Here is a 24,000-nt window from a genome sequence, read left to right as displayed (position 1 = left end):
TTATTTGTTGAAAATTAGGGAAAACTCCTTGTCTAGGCCTGGTTACTGATCTATTAAATAGGTGATTTTTCCCTAGCTCTGCCTTTTCATAGCCCTAAAAATGGGCATTCTTTGGCATTTAGGCCTACATACTTGCCACACTTAGGAGGTAGTAGAGCCTGGCTTTCATTCATGGTCAACAGTCTCCTGAAACATCTGGAAACATTTGTCCTCACTGTAGTAGAGCTTGTGATTCAAGGATAGGCCTTATCAGCTATCTGAGGATCCACAACTCCCATAGAAGATGATCGTACTCAGTAACAAGTGATCACCGTGGCAAACACACTAGAAAATTCATGCCAATGTTTGGAAATTTATTGGTCGAGATACACAAAGAAGACAACACGGATATTTTAGAATTAAAATGGAATGCTTATGCAGGACAAACTCAAAACTTTTTAAGTTACTTTTTCTTAGAAGCTATCACTTTAGGTCTCATTTTGTCGGGCAGTCCTTGTGGGGAAGAAAGGGTTTTGTTGTTTGCTTCTGAGGTATTACTGGAAGTCCTCCTCTGCCTCTGACAAAAGAAGAAAAAAGAAGATAGTAGAGATGAGGGAAATATGGATTTTATTGATGTTGTCAGGAAACCAACTGCCTGGTTAAGCATACAGACACTGAGCTGGCACCACAGCATTATTCCTGTGGGATTCAAGCTCACTTTACCAGAGTGGGACATCATCTCACTTGTCTGGTTAGGTCACTTTCCTTACAAGTCTTTCTCAGACTGGGCAATGCTGTATGAGCAGTCTCTTCTCATTGTGTTGGTACTGTGTGGTACAGTAGGTTTCAAAATTGTGTGTAAAAACCTGTTAGAGATAAGATAGGAGGAAAATTATTGGGGATAGACATGGGAAAGGAGGACAGAGTAGGGTCTTGAGTGTCTCAAGCTGGAATTTTTACCAGTGCAATGATAATGCACGAGCATCCAGAGATTTGTTACCATAATGATGTGAGGGAGAGGTGTAGGTTGGATATTAGGAAAAACTATTTCACCAGGTTGGTGGTGAAGCACTGGAATGTGTTACTGAGAGAGGTTTTTAAGTCCTGGCTTGACATAGTCATGGCTGGGATGATGTAGTTGGGGCTGATCATGCTTGAGGCAGGGGACTGGACTAGATGACCTCCTGAGGTCCCTTCCAACTCTAAAATTCTACGATTGGATGAGTGAAAGTATTTTGGAAGTGAAAAGGAAGTCTGCCAGCCTTTTCCCCACTTCCAGGAATTTCTCAGTTTGTCCCTTTCCCCATTTCATCAAGTCTTTTTTTGTAAGGAACCTGCAAAATGGTGATTGGCAAAAGATCCCATCCTCTCATTTTGCTACCAGATAGACCTAATTTCCAACACACCATTTTGGTCCACACATTTCCAGTCACATTCTTCTTTTGTTTACTGGGCACGATCTCCTAGTTATCTCACTAGGCCCTTTTGTTTGGTCTAATTCAGTCTTTTTTAGTTCCTTTTCCTACGAACATTTATTTGTTATAGGTATCGGAACATTTTATAAACTTTTATTCACTTTTGTACATTAGTGCTAACAAGTGGAGTGGATCTGTCAGGCCCCAGTTATTACAATAGGATTGTGGTGTGGTGTAGGAAGCAGACTGCTGAGAAGTCATCACTTGAGACTAGAGAAGATAATCCCCACCCCAAAAACCACCAACTCAGGATGTGGTTCAGGAAACTGGGGTGAACTCTCTGCTTTTTCACGTTGAACTTCCACATAATACAAAGTTGAAGGTGTCCATAGGACCTCATTCAGGATTAAAAGTTGTGTCTTTAGATGTGACCTTTCTGATATTTTTTCCTTCTTTCAGGATGAGGTCAGTGGTTCCTTCCTGAGGCTTCAAGCAGCTGATTTTGAGGTCCTTAAATTACTACATTACAGACGTATGCTGTATAAAGGCTTCACTCTCTATCAAACCTTAGTCCACATTCATCCAGTCTCTTCAGTTGAAAAGGGAATGCTTTCCTACTAGAATGTCTGTATATAAGGATCTAGGCACGTTGTCACATCTTTAGATTTGTTCTGTGGATACTATGTGCAGTAGGTGGTTACCTCATGCTGGACTCTGGGTTGTTAAATCTCTGTTTTTTGTAGGTATTTACTGTCTGTCTATTGTAATGGATACTGCTGCTGTAAGTGCCAGCTGTCTGAATTGACATGGAAAGATGACAGACTTTCTTACCTGTTTAGTTACCCAAGTTTATCTGTACTGGCTGGGGCATCCCACTTTTCTACTGTACTGTAACAGAGCAATAACTGTGCTAGTTTATATACTATCAAAACAAAAAGGCAGTCCAGGAGCACTTTAAAGACAAACAAAATAATTTATTAGGCGATGAGCTTTCTTGGGACAGACCCATGTCTTCTGATCATAGCCGTACCAGAACAGACTCAATATTTAAGGCACAGAGAACCAAAAATAGCAATCAAGGTTGACAAATCAGAAAAATATTATCAAGGTGAGCAAATCAGAAAGCAGAGGAGCAGAAGAGAGAGAGAGAGAGAGAGAGAGAGTGTGTGTGTGTGTGTGTGTGTGTTCATTCAGGAGTCTCTCTTTCAAGAGTGCTGTGAAAATTCCTCTTCAGTAAAAGACACGCTTTCAGGTCATTAACAGAATGGCCCACTCCATTAAAGTGCTGGCTGACAGGTTTGTGAATCAGGAGTGTTTTTATGTCTGTTTTATGCCCATTAATTCTTTGTCTAAGACAGTTTGAAGTCTGTCCAACATACAAAGCATGTGGGCATTGTTGGCACATGATGGCATATATGATGTTAGTTGAGGAACATGAGAATGTGCCTGTGATTCTGTGAATAACCTGGCTAGGTCCAGTGGTGGTATCTCCATAATAGGTATGTGGACAAAGTTGGCAACGGGTCTTGTTGCAAGGAAAAGTTCCAGGGTTGGTGTTCCTGTGGTATAGACTGTGGTTGTTGGTGAGAATCCTCATAAGGTTGGGAGGTTGTCTGTAGGAGAGAACAGGCCTGTTCCCTAGGGCCTTCTGGAGTGTGGCATCCTGATTAAGGCTAGGTTGTCAGTCTTTAATAATGTGTTGCAGTGGTTTGAGTTGGGGGACATAGGTAATGACCAGTGGTGTTCTCTTACTGTTTTTGTTTTGGGCCTGTGTTGGAGTAGCTGGTCTCTGGGTATTCATCTGGCCCTGTCGATTTGTTTTTTATTTCTCCTCGTGGGTTATTCAGGTTTATGAATATTTGGTAGAGATCTTGTGGTTTTCAGTCTCTTTCAGTAGGATCAGAGCAAATGCAATTGTACTTAAGGACTTGATTGTAAACACTGGGTCTAGTTATGTCTGCAGGATGGAAGCTAGAAGTGTGTAGGTGAGTACAGCGATCAGTGGGTTTCTGGTAGAGTGTGGTACTGATCAGGCCATCCTTGATTTATACTGTAGTGTCCAGGAAATGTATCTCTCGGCTGGAGTAGTTGAGGCATAAATTGATGGTGGGGTTCAGATTGTTGAAGTCTGTTTGGAATTCTTCTTGAGTGTCTGTACCATGGGTCCAAATCATAAAGATGTCATCAATGTATCATAAGCAGAGGAGGGATAATAGGGGATGAGAGCTGAGGAATCATTGTTCCAGGTCAACCATAAATATATTAGCATATTGTGGGGCCATGCGGGTGCCCATAGCAGTTCCACTAATCTGGAGGTATAAATTGTCCCCAAATTGGAAATAATTGTGTGTGAGAACAAAGTTACAGAGGTCAGACACCAGATTGGCTATGGTGACATCAGGGATGGTATTCCTGATCGCTTGTAATCTGTCTTCTGGTGGAATATTGGTGTACAGAGCCTCTACATCCATGATGGCAAGTATGGTGTTGTCAGGAACTTTTCCTATGTTTTGTAATTCCCTCAGGAAGTCAGTGGTATCTTGGAGATAGCTGGGAGTGTTGGTGGCATAGGGTTGGGGACGGAGTCCACATAACTGGATAGTCTGGTGGTAAGGGTGCCAATACCCGAAATGATAGGGTGTCCGGGGTTTCCAGATTTATGGATTTTGGGAAGTAAATAGAATAATCCAGGTTGGGGCTCAGATGGTGTGTCTGAATGAATAAGGTCCCGAGTAGCAGCAGGGAGTTCCTTAAGTAGTTGTTGTAATTTCTTTTGGAATTCCAAAGTGGGATCAGTGGAGAAAGATCTGTAAAATTTGGTGTTGGAGAGTTGTCTGGCTGCCTTCTGTTCATCGTCTGACTTAGTCAGGATGACAACAGCACCCCCTTTGTCAGCTGGTTTGATTATAATGTCTGAGTTATTTTTGAGACTCTGGACAGCATAGTGTTCAGCGTAGTTGAGATTGTGTCTCATTTGGTATTGTTTGCGTATAATGTCAGTCTGAGCACGGTTGCGGAAGCATTATACGTAGAAATCCAGACTTTCACTACGACCATCGGGGGAGTCCATGTAGAGTTGTTCTTCTTTTGGTGTTGGTAGAGAGGGGTCAAGAGAGTCAGACTGTTGTTCATAGGTGGGTTGGAAGAATTCCTTTAGACAGAGACAGCTAAAGAAGACTTCAAGGTCACCACAGAATTGTATTAAGTTCATGGAGGAAGTGGGGCAGAAGGAAAGACCCCAGGATAAGAGAGTCTCTTCTGCTGGGCTGAGTTGGTAGCTGGAAAGGTTAACAATGTTGTTAATTAAGCTATTATTTTCTATTGTATTGTGTTGGTGGCAGTGGGAGTGTTTTTCTGAAGTCATTCTTATGTAATTTTTATAGATTTAATATCCATTTTTATTGCTGAAGGACTTATTAAATTTCTAGAATCAACTAGCCAGTCCCCTTCATAGAAAGGCACATGTGATCATAATGCTTTTTTTTGCTTCTCTTTCTTACTTCATGAGCTAAAGTCAACAGGGGAGAAATTCCTTTTTCTTGTACCAGGTTCACCTCTCTTCACTTCTCACTCTCCTAAGTGTGGTTGTGTGTAACTTGTGTTTGTTTATATTTTTATAGAGCATGAAGGGAAAAAGTAAGAGTAGTCATGACTTGCTGAAAGATGATCCACATCTAAGCTCAGTTCCTGCCGTTAAAAGGTGAATATAATAAGTCTAACCTGAAGAACTGTTTCATTTTCAGTATTTTAGATCTCACTGTCCTACGCATTTTCATTTTAGCCATTACTTTTCTATAAGTGTTTGTTATCTTCTTTTGGGTAACAATTCTCTCCATATAGGTTTTTCTAAATAAAATTTTTCATTAAATTCAAGTGACAGCTGGCGTGCTAGATTGTTTCATTCCCAGCCCTCTCCCATCTGGTGATGGGAAGCTGTTTATTGGCTTGAAGCACTTCATGAAATCTTGGTCTTTGGGATTCCTTTAAACATATTTCATTGAATGCTCATGATCTATTATACTTTCATAATAATTAATGTATTTACAGTTTAGAAAACTGGGTATTGGGCGGCTACATATGATTAGTAAAAAATATGTACTAATGCCTGATCTATAAAAGATTGTCCAACAATCAATAAGAAATAAATTTTATTATTTATTTATTGGTAGATGAATGATAGTTGTAGGTCTGAGACTAAAGAATTTAGGATTTTGGAGTAGTAGAGAATGGAAAGAAAATAAATAAGAATCGCACACCAACAAAAAACAGAGAGAGTCAGTTACGTTGTTGCTGTTCTCCCCTAAATTCTAATAAATCCCATAAAATGTTCAATTAGTGAAAAGGCTAACCCAGATACCAGCTACTCAGTACAAGCCAAGGAATGCTTTACATATGAGATCATGAATATCTATTTTACTAATATGAATAAAGGTAGATTCGGTTTTTTGTTTTTACATTTCATTCTGGTATAGCTATTAGTCCAAAAATCAACAGATGGCATACTTTTGCTTTTCTGTGTTTTCAGTATAATTCTTTGACTGGCATTTTTGCTTTCAGGAGCGACCTTTTTTCATGCTTACTCAAACTAAGCTTAGATGAGGTATCATACTTCATCTTTCTCTAAATTAGTGACCAAGGCCACAAAAATTTGCTTACAGAGTTATACCCATAGGATGTGTCTACACGGGCACAAATCTTCGAAATAGCCATTCTAATGGCCATTTCAAAGATTACTAATGAGGTGCTGAATTGAATATTCAGCGCCTCATTAGTATTAGGACACTTCTGGCCACGGCGCTTTGAAAGCACACGGCTTGGCACGGCTACACAGGGGTCCTTTTCGAAAGGACCCTGCACCTTTCAAAGTCCCCTTATCCTGCTTACTGATTGGAATAAGGAGATTTCAAACGGTGCGAGTCCTTTCAGAAAGGACCCCTGCGTAGCCGTGCCGAGCCATGCACTTTCGAAAGCAGCGCTTTCAAAGTGCAGTGTCCGGAAGTGTCCTAATGACAATGAGGTGCTGAATATTCAATTCAGTGCCTCATTAGTAATCTTTGAAATATGGCTATTTCGAAGATTTGTGCCTGTGTAGACACAGCCATGCTGTCTTTTCTCCACTTGCCTGTTGTGCTCTTCACTTGGGCCAGAATTGCTTGATTTAAGTGTACAATGTGATCCTCCAGATTTCCAGGAAAAAGCATACAGTGGTGTTTAATTTGTTGGTCTTGAAATGTCCTTATTTAACAGAATTTCTCTTTTACATGATAGTGTTGTATTTTCTTACTGGTCTATCCCACATTTTTCAAACATTTATCTAATCAGTAGGGCAATCAAATGGTGCAAAAATATCAGCTGACACTGTAGTGATGAGTGTGGTGAAAATGTCTAGATTGAGTGAGTGCTGGCATAATTTCTAATAGGTAACATAAGTGAATTCTAGGTTAGTGTACTGCTGTACTGTTTTTAAATGCTACTCTTATCTGTTTCAACTAATTGAGACTATTTAAAAAAAGACTTACTATCTTATATGGATTCTCTCTGTATTTTTTCTTAGTGAAAAAGCAAATGAAATGAAGGATTCAGATGAGGTGAGTGGTACTTTTGAAAACAAAGTTTTGACTCATTCTAGATATTCATTCTATATTTCATGTGAATTATTGTTCTTAAGGGTGAGGTAAACTCTGAAAATAGAGTTTCCACCCAGATTTTGACTGTGGTTCTAAGATTCCCAGAAGTAAAGCTAATGGAATTCTCAGAGCCCCTAAATTTTGAGCCATCTCCACAAGGTAGAGTGTGACCATGACCTGCCATACAAGCTTCTACATTCTGCATAGACTACTGCCCAAACATTTCTGACAATAATTTAGGTATGTGGCTAGCAACACTCCCCCAGTGTTATAAACCAATCAAAAAGTGGAGGGGAAAAAAACCCCTCAGAGTAAAACACATGTATTGGAACAAATTCAATGAAGGAAAAAGCTCCGGACACTGAGGGCAGGCATGTAAATGAGTGTGCATTTGAGTGGAAAGATATGTTCATGTTCATGAAAGCTGAATTTCAGGTAACTTTTTCTTTACTAAAAATGCCATCTATCATGGGTTTACCTAAACTGCATCCATCAGGATTCTCATTTCTGAGAGTCAGAAATTTGAGTCACGTCCTTTAGGTAAGCAAACTATAATGATAATAAAGTCCAGAGCCAACAGCAGAATAGAGGGGTTTTTTTAACTACAAAAAAGCAGCTTCCGACATTTGCTATGGTGAGTAAAACTTCTGTGTGAATTGTGACTTTGTCTGAGTCCTTGAGCAAAGGGCAGCATGTTGTCGCACTGCCCCTAGAGAAAATAGTAACTTTGAGACTCCCAGAAGACAGAAACCATGTGTCAGGTGTATGCCTGGTAGGGTATATTTGCCTCAATACTGGCAAATGTGTTGTAGAAGCTTTCCTGGGCAGAGGGCAATAGTAGCTCTGTACAATCTGATCCATCCTACAGAACAACACATGGCATGAGTGACTGGTCTGAGGCTCTTATTTTCTTGCCATGATTTGGCCTTTGGGTTGAGACATCAAAAACAGTTGGACTTGATGATTCTTTCTTTTCAGCAGGAGTCATGCCTGTTTACTTGTCTATAAAGTATTTTAGACATCATAATTGGTGCAGTAGAATTAGCATCACTTTGAAGGTTTCAAACTATAGAAAGTTTGCAAGTATTACCCACTGTTTTAATTGTAAATCAAAATTATATAATCAAATTTCAGTCAATTTTCTTGCTTAGTGTTTTCCATAAATGATAGACTTAATAGTTACGAGAGACTGTGTATCAGTCCATCAGCAAACGCTATTGATGCTATTCCTTGGTTAGTTTAGTTTCCATGACCATGTATTGTCTTCTCTGCTGTATATACCAATGATGGCGTGGATGCTTGTCCACTGAAATCTGGCTTAAAGCTCTGAACTGAGGTTCTTGCACATTGGACATGATTTTTTCACATATTTTATTTAAATATGTATTGACTTGAACTTTTAAATTCTGTTTGTGTATATTGTTGGACTGTCAAACTTTTTCATAGCATAGATCATATCATAATAGAGAGATTATTATGTAGGATCACCTCCCCTTCCATTCAGAACAGTATAACAGTCCTGTGTTAGGTAATACACAGTAATTGTTTACCTGGAAAATTAATATTCAAATATTTAATTTGTCTTTTAATAAAGTTTAGAATCTGGAATCAGCAACGATACCTCAGCAGCTTGTCACTGACTGATTTTGGACAGATTCATCAACCACTGTTTGAAAATGAATGCTTTAGAATATTAAATAGTGTGGGGCTTTTAAATATGAAAAGACCAGTATTATTTGTTACAAGCTCTAAAAATGTATGCCTTTCATTGTTACTATTGAATCACTGTGTAAGTTACCTCTGACAGATATAGTGGACATGTTCCTTTGTTTAAATAGTTGATATTTTTAGGCAATTACAAAATATTTGCATATATGTGCATATATATAAAAATATAAGCATGATATCAGCTCACTTTTTGAGACATTGTTCCCAAATTAAAAAAATCCTGCAGTAAAATAGAGCTAAAATTGAAGCTTTCTGTTTAAATCAATGTAGGATGAAGACAAGGAGGACAGTGATAATGAAAATGGAGAAATGGATAGTGATGAGAAATATCAAGTGAGAGAAAGTGTAGCTAAAAAGTTGAGAAAAGGTAAAAATGAAAATGTTAAACTACCATTTAAAGAGGAACCAGAAACTGAAAAGAAAGCAACTAGCCGTAGGTAAGCAACATGTGGGTTTTTTTTCCCCGACTTGAATATTTTTATAAGAAAATATTTAACTGCTCACTTTTACTATTGCTTCTTCACTATGCTGAACATTACATATTATGTTTGAATCACAGAAGTTAAACTTTTGATAAGAATTAGTTGCTTCTCTGATAAGCACATTCCTTAATTTTTCATCCTGAAGTTGAATTAAATGTTTGATTTACAGAAAAATGATATTAGGGTAATTATATAATTTGTATTAATTTTTATGTAGGCTTTTGTTGTTCCATGTACAAGAATTAGGTGGTTGTGTTAAAATAATGGGATTTGTGATTTTGCTGGTATTTTTTCAATGTAATCGTCTTCATGGCTGCTGTTAGACCTGCTAGGGCTCAGGGCTGAAGCCAAAGTCTGAGCTCCACCACTTCCACCACTTGGGGCTGAAGCCATTAGGCTTCAGCTTTGGTCCTCTCACCAAGGATGGTGGGCCTTGGGCAGGTTCAGGCCTTCTGGGGCTGTGGTAATTTTTGTTGTCAGAAGGGACTGACAGTGTAATTAAGTTTGAGAACCCCCTGAGAATGTGATGACAGGGGTGATAATAGCATGTTGTAAGAAGTAGCAAAATAATCTAATTAGTTCACTTCCTATGTGACAATCAAATTTTACAGATTTTCTAGCTAAATCCTGTTAAATATGAACTCTGCAAATTTATTTTGTAAGTGAAATGTTAAGTTGTAGTGATTCCTATTCAGAAATATACGAACAAAATAGTAAAGGCCTGTTAGTCACCTGTTAAAGGCCTTTAGAAGGAAATATCTACAGAATGCTGCATATCTACAGTGTAACAGTTATAATTAAGGATGCAAATCTGTCACAAAAGATGCAGAAGTCACAGATTTCATGAATTTTTGCAACCACAGTGACTTGCTCAGCAGTAGTGAACAGTGGTGCAGCCTTGGAAACAACCATTCTGGCTGCTGTTGTGGCAGCTCCCAGGCCTGTCTTAGTATATGTTAGCCTGAGGTAGAATTTTGGGTTTGACCTTTTGATACTCTTCACATCTTATACTAGTATCTGTGAACAAAAGTGAAAAAGTATGTGTTGCTTCTGCCTAGCTAGATTGCGTTGTTAGTACAATGCGTGCAGATAAGGATTAGAGCAGGTAAAGTGTTTCAGGCTATGGTGGGAGTGTAGTAAATGAGCGCACTTTGATTGTTTCAGATCTCAAGGAAGGGTCAGGTACCCAGCTGGTGGGGTTAAAAGAAGTTGAGGGGGAAATATAAAGTACCAAATGAGGAAGGAAATGCCTGTCCCTGACTGTAGCACAACCTCCTTCTTCTTCCTCTCATGGGATACAATATGGGTGTGACTATGGGAATGCACTGAAAGTATGTATATTCAGGCCTGCTAAGAAGGTGGAGGTGGGAATTGGGACATTGGTAAGGCTCTGTAGAGTCAGATCTGAGACGAGAGGGCACATGGGGTAAACACACTGCAGTATAAGAGGACAACAAAACTATGAAAATCAATTTAAAACATTCTAAACAGACAAAACTGTTCAGAATGTTTTCCTCCTGTTTTTCTTAAATATTTATGAGTAGTAGTTGGCATCCTTCAGTCTGCATAGACTATGGATCGCACCCTTTAAAGTTTCAATTGAGGACTTCATTTACAGCGTCTATTGTGACTATGAAGACCCACACGAGAGTGACAGTCCTTGCTGCATCTCTTGCAGATGTAGTGGGTGTCTGGGAAGTCCTTATTGTGCTTTCTGTGCGCTCGCTTCTCCTCTGCTAGCTGTCTAATCTTCATCTCGCCCTTCTGAAGGCCCTTGTGTAACCCCTGCCTCCATCTGCTGCGGTCATCTGCTAGTTCTTCCCAGTTGTCCAGCTTGATGTCTACCTCTCTGAGGTCTCTCTTGCAGACATCTTTGTAGCGCAACTGGGGGTGTCCGGGAGGTCTTTTGCCAGAGGCTAGCTCACCATACAGGATGTCTTTTGGAATCCTTCCATCATTCATCCTGTGGACGTGGCCAAGCCAGCGGAGTCGACACTGCCTGAGGAGGGTGTGCATGGTTGGGATTCCAGCTTGCTTGAGGACGGTGGTGTTGGTCACTCTGTCCTTCCATGGTATTCCAAGGATGCGCCTGAGGCAGCGCAAGTGGAAGAAGTTCAGCCTCTTTTCCTGGCGGGCATACAGGCTCCAAGTCTCGCTGCCATAGAGGAGGGTGCTGAGGATGCAGGCTCTGTAGACTTGCATTTTGGTGTGAGTGAACAGCTTGTTGTTATTCCACACTCTCTTGCTGAGTCTGGACAGAGTTGTGGCCGCTTTTCCGATCCTCCTATTTAGCTCAGTGTCCAATGACAGGGTGTCAGTGATGGTGGATCTGAGGTAAACGAACTCATGGACAACCTCTAACGTATAGTTGTCAATGTTGATTGATGGGGATTCAGCAACATCCTGACTGAGTACGTTTGTCTTCTTTAGGCTGATGGTAAGCTCAAAGTCCTTGCACGCTTTGGAGAACTGATCCAGCAGTTTTTGAAGCTGGTCTTCTGTGTGAGACACTACAGCAGCATCGTCTGCGAACAGCATGTCTCTGAGGACTTCTCGCACCTTAGACTTAGCTGTCAGCCTTGCAAGGTTAAACAGTTTCCCATCAGATCTTGTGTGCAGCAAGATGCCCTCTGTTGAAGATCCAAAGGCATGGTTCAGGAGGAGTGCGAAGAAGATCCCGAACAATGTCGGAGCAAGCATGCATCCTTGTTTGACGCCGCTCCTGATTCTGAAATCATCTGATAATGTGCCATCATATTGGATGGTTCCTCTCATGTCTTTGGGGAATGACTGGATCATCTTGAGTAACCGTGGAGGACAACCTATCTTGTGGAGCAGTTTGAACAGACCATCCCTGCTGACCAAGTCAAAGGCCTTGGTCAGGTCGATGAAGGCTATGTAGAGTGGCTTTCTCTGCTCCCTGCACTTCTCCTGCAGCTGTCTTAGAGAGAAGACCATGTCAACGGTAGACCTCTCTGCGGGGAATCCACACTGCGATCGGGGTACACCCTCTCAGCAATCTTGTGGAGTCTGCCAAGGATGACGCGAGCGAACAGTTTACCAGTGACGCTTAGGAGGAAGATTCCACGGTAGTTGTTGCAGTCGCTTCTGTCTCCTTTGTTCTTACACAATGTTACAATGTTAGTGTCGCGCATATCCTGTGGAACCTCACCCTCTTTCCAGCACAGGCACAGTAGCTCATGTAGGGGTTCCAGGAGTGTGTCCGCGGCACATTTGATTACCTCTGGTGGTATACCGTCCTAACCAGGGGCCTTTCCTGCTGCAATGCTGTCGATGGCTCTCTTCAGTTCATCCACAGTCAGTTCTTGATCCAGTTCGTCCATTACTGGTAGGAGCTCAACGGCATTGAGAGCTGCGTCAACCACAACGTTCTCGTGCGAGTACAGCTCAGAGTAGTGCTCAACTCAGCGCACCATCTGTTTGGCTTTGTCAGCAATGACTTCACCAGTTTTGGATTTCAGAGGTGCCATCTTGTTCTGGGTGGGTACTAATGCCTTCCTCATACCCTCGTACATTCCTCTGAGATTACCAAAGTCGGCACAGGTCTGGATGCTGCTTCATAGCTGGAGCCAGTGGATGTTGGCACAGTGCCTGGCTGTCTGCTGTACTGTTCTTCTGGCCTCTCTAAGTGCTTCCTGGGTACTCTGGCTCGGTGAGCGTTTGTACTCCAGGAGTGCAGCACGCTTCTTTTCAATGACTGGAATCATCTCATCGGAGTAAGCTTCAAACCAGTCGTTTGTGTTTCTAGCTCTTCTTCCAAACACCGACAAGGCCGTGTTGTAAACTGTATCCCTCAGATGTTGCCATTTGGATGTCGCATCGGCACCCCCAGGGCCGCTGCGCAGATTTTCCTGGAGGGTCTCTCTGAACTTTTCAGCTTTCTCTGAGTTTGCCGTCTTTCTGGCATCAATGCGGGGCCTTCCAGCAGGTTTAGAGCGGTACAGCTTCTTGGGTCTCAGCTTGAGCTTGGAGCAAACTAGCGAGTGATGTGTATCACAGTCAGCACTATGATAGCTGCGTGTCAGAAGGACATTTTTGAGGTTATTACGCCTAGTGATGACCACATCTAGTTGATGCCAGTGCTTCGAGCGTGGGTGTCTCCACGACACTCTGTGCTGTGGCTTCGTTCGGAAGAATGTGTTTGTGATGCACAGATTGTGGTACGTGCACAGTTCAAGGAGACGCTGTCCATTTTCATTCATTTTTCCCACACCGAAGTGTCCTAAGCAGGAAGGCCAAGAGGCCCAATCAGCTCCAACTCTTGCATTGAAGTCACCCAAGATGTACAGTTGTTCACGAGCAGGTATTTGTGCTACAGCAGCACTAAGCACGTCATAGAACTTGTCTTTTACTTCTGGTGTGGCGTACAGGGTTGGAGCATAAGCGCTGATCAGGTGGACAGGACCGGCACAAGTTTGAAGCGTGATCCGAAGAAGTCTTTCTGATCCGCCCATGACTAAATCAACCATTTGTAGAAGGGTGTTTCTGACAGCAAAGCCGACACCATGCTCTCTGGGTTCTTCTTGGACTTTACCCTGCCAGAAAAAGGTGTAGTCCTTTTCCTTTAGAGATCCCGAATCTGCGAGTTACGTCTCTTGCAGTGCAGCGATATCAACTCTGAGCCTCTTCAGTTCCTCGTTGATGACAGCGGTCTTGTGGATGTCACTGATGGCCTGAAGATCTTCAGTCAAGCTAGTCAGCATGGTCCGCACATTCCATCAAGCAAGCTTAAATTGTTGATGTTTCTCATTTCTTGTTGATTTTCTTATTGGTTTGCCTGGTACCCAAATTTCAGTCACTTGTCAGGTTCAGGAACCTTAAGCCTCACGCACCCAGCGAGGCAGGTGAACTGTGGCGGGACAGTACCCTATTGGCTGGGGGCTGCCCAGCTCGAGGCGGGCGGTGACTGTTCAGTGAGATGCGAGGATCTCTCCCACTGTCGAACTTTATGAATTTTTCCTAATAGGTTATTCTCCATGAAAAGCAAAAATATTTTTAAAAATGACACATCAGCAAATAATTATAATTCTGTTATTTTCTTTTATTCAGGGACAGTCAATGTGTAATTGATTTGCTTAATCAAATAAAAATATGCATTCTTTTTCAACTAGAACACCGTGATTTGGACCAAACGGTACCAGGCTCTTTATTTCTAGGTCAAAGAAAGTCAGATTCTTGTTAGTTGGGAAGAACACACAAAACTTATAAAGATATCAAAAGTTCATTTAAACTACAGATTTATTTTACATGTTCTGTTGTTTAACTGAAAGTAGGCTTTTTTTTTCTTTTAAATCCACGGCTTATAGGATGTAAAAACAATATTTGATTTACCCTCGGAACTTAGTGTAGGTTGGTTTTAAAGCCTAAGTGCTGAATTCTCTTTCTTTGAGGAAAATTTGTTAAATTGACATCTCTAGCTGATTCATTATTAAGGCCTCCAGTCTTGTTATCTGTTCCATGTTACAAATATCCAGGACCAGGAACATCAAAGGGAGTATCTCTCTTATTTTTTCTGAAACATCATCTCTTCAGGTATAAGGATGGCAAATAAAAAAATATTTTGAATAGATATAAGTACATTGGGAAGTATTGATGTCTCTCATGTTTGGTTCTGGGAAAGTGTTTTGTGTATTGCACATGATTCTTTCAGTTTTAAGCATTGGTGACCATGGGTGTGTTTACAGTACTCATTACTGTCTTGTTTATTGTATCAGTCGCATTAAATTCTAAAATCTGTTATTTTTCCAACTGATAAAGAGTCTAACATTCTATTACTTAGACATTAAAGGCATGCCTCTGTTGGATCCAAATGCAGTTGTATTAACCCTAGATCCCATTGTGACGATATGGCTAGCCTAGTATCATATTTGATTATTCTGTCTTAAGAAGGAATTCTTTATGTGCTGGCAATAAATGATACGATAGCCTTGTGAGTCCACCTAGTGTAGTCCAAGCGTCATTTGTTCATAGCAGACAGTGCTGTAGTAGTTGTCTGTCCACAAACAGGGAGTAGAATCAGCAGTGTATGACTTCAGTGGGAAGTTCTAGTAGCATTTTGGTGTGTAAAGGAACATCTGGTCTCTATCACAGTTACTCATCGCCTCAGAAATTTAAACATGAAAGCAGACTGTTTGAGTTTTTAAAGTATTTTATTCAGATTAATGGTTTCTAAGTAGGGTAACTTTTTCAGCAAATGTACAGTCAGATGGGTCTGTCTTTTTGTTTCCTTAATACAAAATCCGTTGCTGTACGAATGCAAAATCCATTGATCCTTAATCCAAAATCCACAGTCGAAAAGAGAAAATTGAAAACAAAAGACACCAGGCACCAACATTTAAGGCAGCACTTCCTTTATCAATACAATTATACTCAGAATAGGGAGCTTCATTTTGGTTGCTTCAGTGTATGTGAGACCTTTGATATATGAATCTTTTAACTTAGTAGACCATTCAATTCTTCATTGGTGTTAAAGCTGGAGGGACAAGGATTCTGTCAAGTTGTATATATTTTTGGAGTATGAAAGGGAAGTGCCAAAGTCTTTTGGTCTCTGTATAGCTAAACTCCAGAGTTCAGAACAGCAGAATACTTCAAAAGCATACTTCCAGATTTGAAAAAAAAAAAAAAATTAGACTCATGCATCAGGAATCAAACTCAATTTTAGACTTGCATCAAATTGGCCTTTTAAATATAAAGCCTTTGCTTGTTGAAGGCTCGAGAGGATCTTTTGGATGTTATATACTGTATAGAGAGATCCTCTTCTAGTCTAATGGCTCTTTAGAAGAGTGAATGGGTGAAAAGCATTTCTTTACATATGTTTGTTTTCATCCTCTAGGTGGAGCTCAGGTACTACACATTTATAAATACAATAGTTTCATTTATTTTCCATACTTTTTATTTACAGGGCATACAACATGCAGCCACAGTACAAAAAGTAATGCATTGGTCACCTATAGAAACAGAGAGGGTGTGTCCATGGGTTGAAATAATTTTAAAGTCCCAAAATTGCAGGAATACTCCATTCACCTATATGAAATTAAATTTCTAAAAGGAAGTCTGAAGATATTCATATGCATCGAGATAACAAATACAGAATATTAAATAGAATTTTGTCCCTATTCTAGGGGTGTGTCTATACTAGGAACTAACTTCGAAGTTAGACACTACATCGAAGTAGCCAGCAGAGAGACTACACACATTTACCCTTACTTCAAAGTTAATTTACTGCATTCCGGGGTATGGAGTAGTCCCCTACTTCAAAGTTTAACCTGGAAGTAGGGTGTGTGTAGCCACTCAACTTCAAAGTTGCTTACTTCGACGTTATTTTTGTCGTATAGACACAGCCTTGGTCTGGTCATTAATGATCTCATGGTGTATATTAAAATGTAAGTAAGGTAATATGCTGAATAGCGTCTATGAAATAGCTGTCTGGAGAGTGAGAGGGCAGTAAAGGAATGTGAAGAAATGTTTGACATAATTGAATAATGACATCTCAAAATCAAATTAAAGATCTAATGTCTCTGGAATTAACCACACAGATCTGAAAAGTAGTGATGTGATGGATATTTATTTATTTCTTAGTCATTTTGTGTAATCATTTGAGCTGCCTGCTTAAAAAATTACGTACCTATTTTCTGTTGCTTGATTATAAAAAGACTTGTACCTTTATGGCTAAAAGATGATATCTTAGTGGTAGACCTTTGCAGCCGTCTCATATTTCTTGTATTCTCCCATTTCTCTGTCCATACCCATCTATTGACTCTTGTCCTATAATTGGATCGTCAGCTTTTGGGGGCATATATATATATATATATATATATATATATATATATATATATATATATATATATATATATTTTATTTTTTTGCTCTGTTTTTACAGCTCCTAGCACAGTAGGGATACTGTTCTATGATTCACACTCCTGGGTGCTAGGGCAGTATTATTAGCAGACAAGCTCTGCTGCAAGCGAGGCCTGTTTCAGAATCTGCAATATAAGCTAGCTACAAGCTCTGGTAGAAAACATAATTTTTAAAAATGTGTATGAATTTAAGACACCACAGTACTTTCTAAAAATTTGGATAAAAATAAAAACACACTGTCCATGCCAGAAAGATCTCTTGATGCTAGTTTATAGGATGGTCCTTTAATATTGCCATGTAAATTAGCTAGATTAAATCCTCTTAATTTCCTTTAATTTAAGATCTAGTTTATTCTTCCTAAAATTTAATTGGGGTCTGTAAGTATAGCATTAGGTCATTTTCATTCATAAACACATCCACTCAGGGATGATCCCTCTTAGTTATATTTTGAGACCTTGTCATTAAGCTTTTAATCCATTTAATTTTATATGCTGTATTTAATCAAAGTATCATAGGGTAGGTAGCCAAATACCTTAAAGAAATCGAAGTATAGTAAGTAAGTCTCTCCTAAATAGTGCTGAATAGAAAAATGACTGAGAAATTGTTCTGAGCCAGAGGCTAGAATTACTAAGTCAAAAGATAAAAGTAATGCAACATGGATTCATGTTATTGAAAGTAAGTTCAATTATACAAACTCAATTCTAATAATATACTAGTTCAGACATGTAAATGTTTATTTTCCTTAAATATATTGGAGAAAAAGGTTAGAGTTGTAATGCAGAAGACATTAACTTTGTACATTGAAATTATGACAACTTTAAAAAAAATACTGGTAAAGTATACAGCTAACAGTGAATGAATACACAGGAAAATTTGTTGGCTGTGTATTTAATTAAAACAAGTCTATATCTTCTTATAAATTATTCTTTCTGTGAAATTTTGTACATCATACAGCAGTAGGAATGGGAAAAGTTCCCAACAGATTCTGAAGGAATTTTGTAAGTTCAGTTATATAAACATGGGGTAATAGTGAAATTATTCCTAGGTGTAGCTGGAATCTCACTAACCTCTAACATAGGCCTTGTGAAAAGGTTTAAGTAAAGTCACATTTATTTAATCCTTTCTTCCTAAAAATGCAAAATCTAGCTATGGGTATGCCCTCAAAGATTTAGAAGTTCTTGATCCTGCTTGCTTAATATTTTTACCAATGACTTGGGTGAAAACGTAAACTGAGGGAGTGGTAAATAGTGAAGAGGAAGTAAGAAAGCAAAACAAAAAGCAGTCAAATAGCACTTTAAAGACTAGCAAAATGGTTTATTAGGTGATACTTGATTGCTTTTTGTATTTTTGATTTGTCCTCCTTGCTTACTGTTTTTGGTTCTCTGTGCCTTAAATATTGTCTGCTCTGGTCTGGCTATGGTCTGATGAAGTGGGTCTGTCCCATGAAAGCTCACCTAATAGACCATTTTGCTAGTCTTTAAAGTGCTACTTGACTGCTTTTTGTTTTGATAGTGTATAGACTAGCACGGCTTCCTCTCTGTTACTAAGAAAGCAAGTGAGAGATATGGGGGCAGAGCTAACACCATTCAGGCTGTCTTCAGAAGGGGATAATGAACCCAAGACAAGGTTCTCTGATTCGAGACGTAGAAAATACATTTGGATTAGGAAGTCAAGGTGGTGGAATTCTTATTGATCTGATGGCAACTAGTTATGCTGTGTGGCACATCAGGTAGACTGCTAAGCTGCTACAAGTTATCGCCTATAGGCCAATGTTGTGGTATGTTCAAGAAATGATTAGCACTCAAGGCTTTCTCATGAAATTTGAGGAGAACATATATTACCTTAAATGACTGCATAACCTCCTTCCATAAAAGTCAATTTTTGACTCCTTTTTTGTTCAAGGTATACACACATACAACCTTCCTGAAGTGCATGCTGAGATGAATGTGTATGCTAATCATCTGTTTATTACTGGGGATGACTTCTATCAGATTGAAGGGAATCTCAGTCAATGTGTAGATGCTCTGACCACTGATTGCTAGTAATGAAATTCTCAGTGAAATCAAGACAGTGGCACTACTTTCCATCTTACACAGTCATCTTGCTGATCTGTGCCCGAGGCAGGCTATTGCCATTGTATCCAACTGACAGATTTGGAAGTAAAACTATAGCCAGCCTTACTAGCCTCACCTGGAACAAATTAAAATGAAGATCTCTTCCTATAGTGTTTTGATACAAATTACATGAAAACTCTTGGGAACCTCTTGAAGAGCAGATCCTTTATGTCCTTAATATATCTCTGTTAGCCCTGATGTTTGCTTCAACTAAATGCTGCACTGTGGTTTGTGGCACAGTTACCACATTCAGCTTGTCAACATGGAGCTGGATTTATCAGGAAGCAATAGGAAATGCCAGTGGGAGGATTTGCTTGTTTTCCAAGGGGGAATTCCAAGTCTGCAGACTGGAATGTGACATCATAGATGATCTGTCAACACCCCTTTGTTATGGCAGCTCACGCACTCTTGGACAAGAGTGGCACTCGAGGGAGCCAAACGTGATGTCCACGTAGCATTGAAGCACCAGTAGAAAAGAGTCTAATGCACTAAGTAAATTTAGGAGTTAATCACTATGTTTGTCATCTTATCCACTTGATTGTAGAAGAAATGAGTCTGTGCCAGAGAGATGCTTTCCCATGTCTTGTGTAACTGTAAGTCCCATTCAAGAGCCTGCCAGCTGCAACACAGTGTCATCCAAAATCAGGTGGTCAGAACCATCCCGACACCACCAGGGAAGGTTGTTGTGAATTCTGCCATCCTTGTAATGGATAGCCAAATGCAGTTGGAGACCATTATTATGAATGAGGACTGGAGGAAGATCATAACAGGATGTTAAAGGCCCCGTAGCGATCAGGACCCCAGTGTTCCACTATGCTCAGTCTCAAAAGCCTGAGAAATACACCCATCTGTTCAATACAGACATGGGCAAACCATCTAGTTTCCATTCTGTTTAGTTTTTTTATGTAGTTTCTGCTTTGAGGCATAATCTGGACATTTTTAGTCCCAGAAAAAATAAAGACTATTAAATAAGTTTTATTGCTGATTAAATATGTAAGACCTTGCAGATTTGTCTTGCATTGCTTGGCTCCTTAACAGAATCAAGGGTGGTTTTTTAGTTTTTTATTTGTTTGGCTTTTTTTTTAAAGGAAAATGTATGTTTTATTGTAATTTTCAAAACTAGTGTTGTTTTTATGAAGTTCATTTTTATTTCAGATTTCTTTAAAAAGGGGTTATTAAAATTTGCCCATTTAATTATTTTTAATAAATGTCTTTTAAATGGGAATTCCAGCAAGTATATTTTTTCTTTGCCCCTATAAACTCATACCAGTCATTATGTTTTAACAAAAAATGGCTATGGTCAATTTGGTTTCCAATAACCTTTTCTTTTAGTTTTCAAACTTTAAACATTAATTTAGCTGTGCTGAAACAGAGGACTACTCCATATGTCTCCATTTTACCTCTTTTTTGTAAAGTTTATTGTAAAGCAGTCCTATTCCAGGTTCATACCATTTTTCTGCCTCATCTTGGTTCAGTCTCTTTCAACATTCTCTCAATTATGTTTGTTTTGAGGACTGTGCTTGATTTGGTGATTGTGTCTTTTCTGTTTTGATTTTATAAGAAGCAGTCCCATTCCAGGTACATCCCATTTTCCTGGCACAACCAAACCTTTATGCTACTTTAAGTTATAAGAGGAAGGTGGGATACTGAATTTGGTGGTCCGACCTCATACTGTTTAGGAGGACTTCTTGATCCAAGAAAAAGACAAACTCTCTAAAATATATATAAGGTTTGACTTAAAATTAAACAGGAATAGATTTATACTGACTAATTTTTATTGTTGTGAACACACTGAAATTAATTAGCTACAGCTGTGTATAATGCAGGGTGATCCATGCAATTTTGACATTGGCCTTTTGTCCTGACCTCAAACTTCTGTCAAGCTCTTTCATGGGCAGAGACAGCATGAATGCCATGTTTTGTGAAATTTACATCATCTTCATGATACTATTAAAACTACCAAATTAATGTTACATATAACCAGTAACAGATGGGAATGTATGACTCCAGGAACATTGTATTACTACATAAGATTAATTCGTGAACTCAGTGTGACATTTGCCCAGCACTGCCTGTTGCACTTTATCTTGTATTTTAGAATACTTCCTTTCTTTCTTGTTCTGCTGTTTATTACTGTAGCACCTGGAATTTTTCATTGCAATATTTTCTTATTTCTGCACAGTTACTTCAATATGTGACAACTTAGAGACTTGCATTTCCATGCTGTCAGTTAAAGTTTTGATTAAAACCTTTTCAAAATGATTTTTTTTCACAAAATAAGTGATATTCATCCCATTGGTGTGCTTCAGGAAATGCACATTTGAATTGTACTGTAAATAACCGTTAAAGAGCATCTTTGAGCTCTACTTATGTAAATAAATTAATTTCTTAAAAACCTGACATCCATACTCATACAGCAGTAAGTGCACAATTTATTGACATAGACATGGAAAAAATGATGACATTCCATTGAAAAACTGTAGTATGCTACCCCATTAAATCAAATAAGTGTACAAAGGTTTTTAAACAGATTAGAAGTGTGAGGTTTTCTAATTTTATGCACGCTAAGAACAGGTTAGTCACTTGGGTTACGTCTACACTACCAGATAAATTTGATTTTGTAGCTCTGGGTTTTATAAATTTGATTTCCCACAAAATCCACACAAAGTTGAGTTAGTGCTGCCACACTAGAGTGGCCAAACATCACCTGTTGCAGCAGTGCATTGTAGGAACCTATCCCTCAGTTTCCTCAGCCCCACATTTTGTGCCCTCACCCCAGGCCCTGCTGCACCCCATTGCTGGTAGCTCACCCTGCAGCCTGGTTCCTGGGTCCCTGCAGCTTTGGGCAACTGGGAAATTGACCAGTGCTGCTGCGCCTGGCTTGCGGGAGCCTGTAGCCAGGTGCAGCAGGGAACCAGGTGCTGCACTGGTGAGTTTCCTGGCCCCTGAGAGTGGCAAGGAGCCAGGAGCAGCAGTGCCACTTATCCTCTGGATGCTAATGAATTCGATTCAGAAATATGGCACTTCCACACTAACCTTCATTTGAACTGTTAAATTCGAACTTGACACTACACCCACACAATTCCAGCGGTATTATGATATTGATATTAATGCTCCCTAAATCGAGCTAATGGTATTTACAGTGAAGACAGTCACTTGGTACAATCAAGCTACCTACCTTAAATTCGAGTGTATCTCGGAGTATAGATGTAGCCTTAGTAAAATAGAGGAAAAGCAAAAGTGAGTTGAACAATGGCAGTAATACAGTTTTTATTTTTCTAACTTCTCCATTTTCCAAGAAAGTATTCACAGTCTATTGAAATCAATGGAAATCTGTCTTTTGTTGTAGTACACAGCCTTAAATAAGCAGATAGTGTTATTTTCACAGCAAATGAGAAAAAGATTAGAATTCTAGAAAATAATTTTTAATTGCTGGAAGTTATTGCTATTATAAACCAAAAATTATATAGTCATGACATCTTAAAGCTGTGGTTTTGGTCACTGAATGTACTTGATTTTGGATTGAAAATAGGACAGTAATAGTACAGGTTGAACCTCTTTCCCGCACCCTCAGGACCCCACCACTGCTGGATGAGAGGATTTGCTGGATGATGGAAAGTCAGTATTTTCTAGTACGTTACCAACACTTCCACTGTTAACTGGCCTCTTAGAAGACGTTAGGAGAAAAATGACAGCTAAATAACAGCGTGGAATGCTGAGAGTCAGGACTGGTGGATGTAAACAAACTTTATGGGACCACTGGAAACTTGGCCATGCCCAAAATAGTCATCCGGCTAACTAAAATCATGCCAGATTATGGATTTTGCTGGCAGAGAGAGTTCTGGATTAGAGCGGTTCAACCTGGAGCAAACATTTTATAAATAAAAAATCATGAACTTATTCTCCAAAAAATTTCTGCTCCACTTCATATGGTGCTCCATGATTATTTTTCCTTGTTAAATTTTTTTAATTTTTTCATATTTTCTTCATTGATCAGAGTAACGGGAAACTTGGGAATGGCAGAGATGCTTAATGACTTCTTTGTTTCAGTCTTCACTGAGAACGCTGAAGAAGGAATGCCTAACATAGCGAATGCTAGTGGGAAAGGGGTAGGTTTACAAGATAAAATAAAAAAAGGACAAGGTAAAAATCACTTGGGAAAGTTAATGTCTGCAAGTCACCAGGGCCTGATGAAATGCATTCTAGAATACTCAAAGAGCTGATGGAGGAGGTATCTGAGCCATTAGCTGTCATGTTTGGAAAATCTTGAGAGACAGGAGAGATTTCAGAAGATTGGAAAAAGGCAAATATAGTGCCCATCTATAAAAAGGGGAATAAGAACAATGGAGGAAACTACAGGCGGGTCAGTTTAACTTCTGTGCCAGGAAAGATAATGGAACAAGTAATTAAGGAAATCATGTGGAAACACTTGGAAGGTGATAAGCTGATAGGGAACAGCAAGCATGGATTTGAAAAGAACAAATCATGTCAAACCAATCTGATAGCTTTCTTTGATAGGATAACGAGCCTTGTGGATAAGGGAGAAGCGGCAGATGTGGTATACCTAGATTTTAGTAAAGCATTTGATAGGGTCTCACATGATATTCTTATCAATAAACTAGGCAAATACAACTTAGATGGGGCTACTGTAAGGTGGGTGCAAAACTGGCTGGATAACCATACTCAGAAAGTACTTACGGGTTCTCAGTCCTGCTGGAAGGTATAACAAGTGAGGTTCTGCAGGGGTCTGTGGGTTCGGTTCTGTTCAATATCTTCA

At 39.4% G+C, this 24,000-nt stretch overlaps 1 protein-coding gene across 2 annotated transcripts in view; it reads left to right on the top strand.

Moving 5' to 3' along the window:
- CWC27 (CWC27 spliceosome associated cyclophilin) overlaps nt 1–24,000 on the top strand; it is a 164,855-nt gene that overhangs the window by 26,975 nt on the left and 113,880 nt on the right. For both annotated transcript variants that reach the window (XM_074995517.1, XM_074995519.1), the window contains exons 8-10: nt 5,015–5,094; nt 6,949–6,982; nt 9,020–9,186. In XM_074995517.1, coding sequence (XP_074851618.1) covers nt 5,015–5,094; nt 6,949–6,982; nt 9,020–9,186 — 281 coding nt within the window. The remainder of the gene's footprint in view (nt 1–5,014; nt 5,095–6,948; nt 6,983–9,019; nt 9,187–24,000) is intronic.

This window comes from Carettochelys insculpta, chromosome 5 (genome assembly GCF_033958435.1).
Source record: "Carettochelys insculpta isolate YL-2023 chromosome 5, ASM3395843v1, whole genome shotgun sequence".
Taxonomy (NCBI): Eukaryota; Metazoa; Chordata; order Testudines; family Carettochelyidae; genus Carettochelys; species Carettochelys insculpta.
This window is presented reverse-complemented; position numbering and strand designations above follow the sequence as displayed.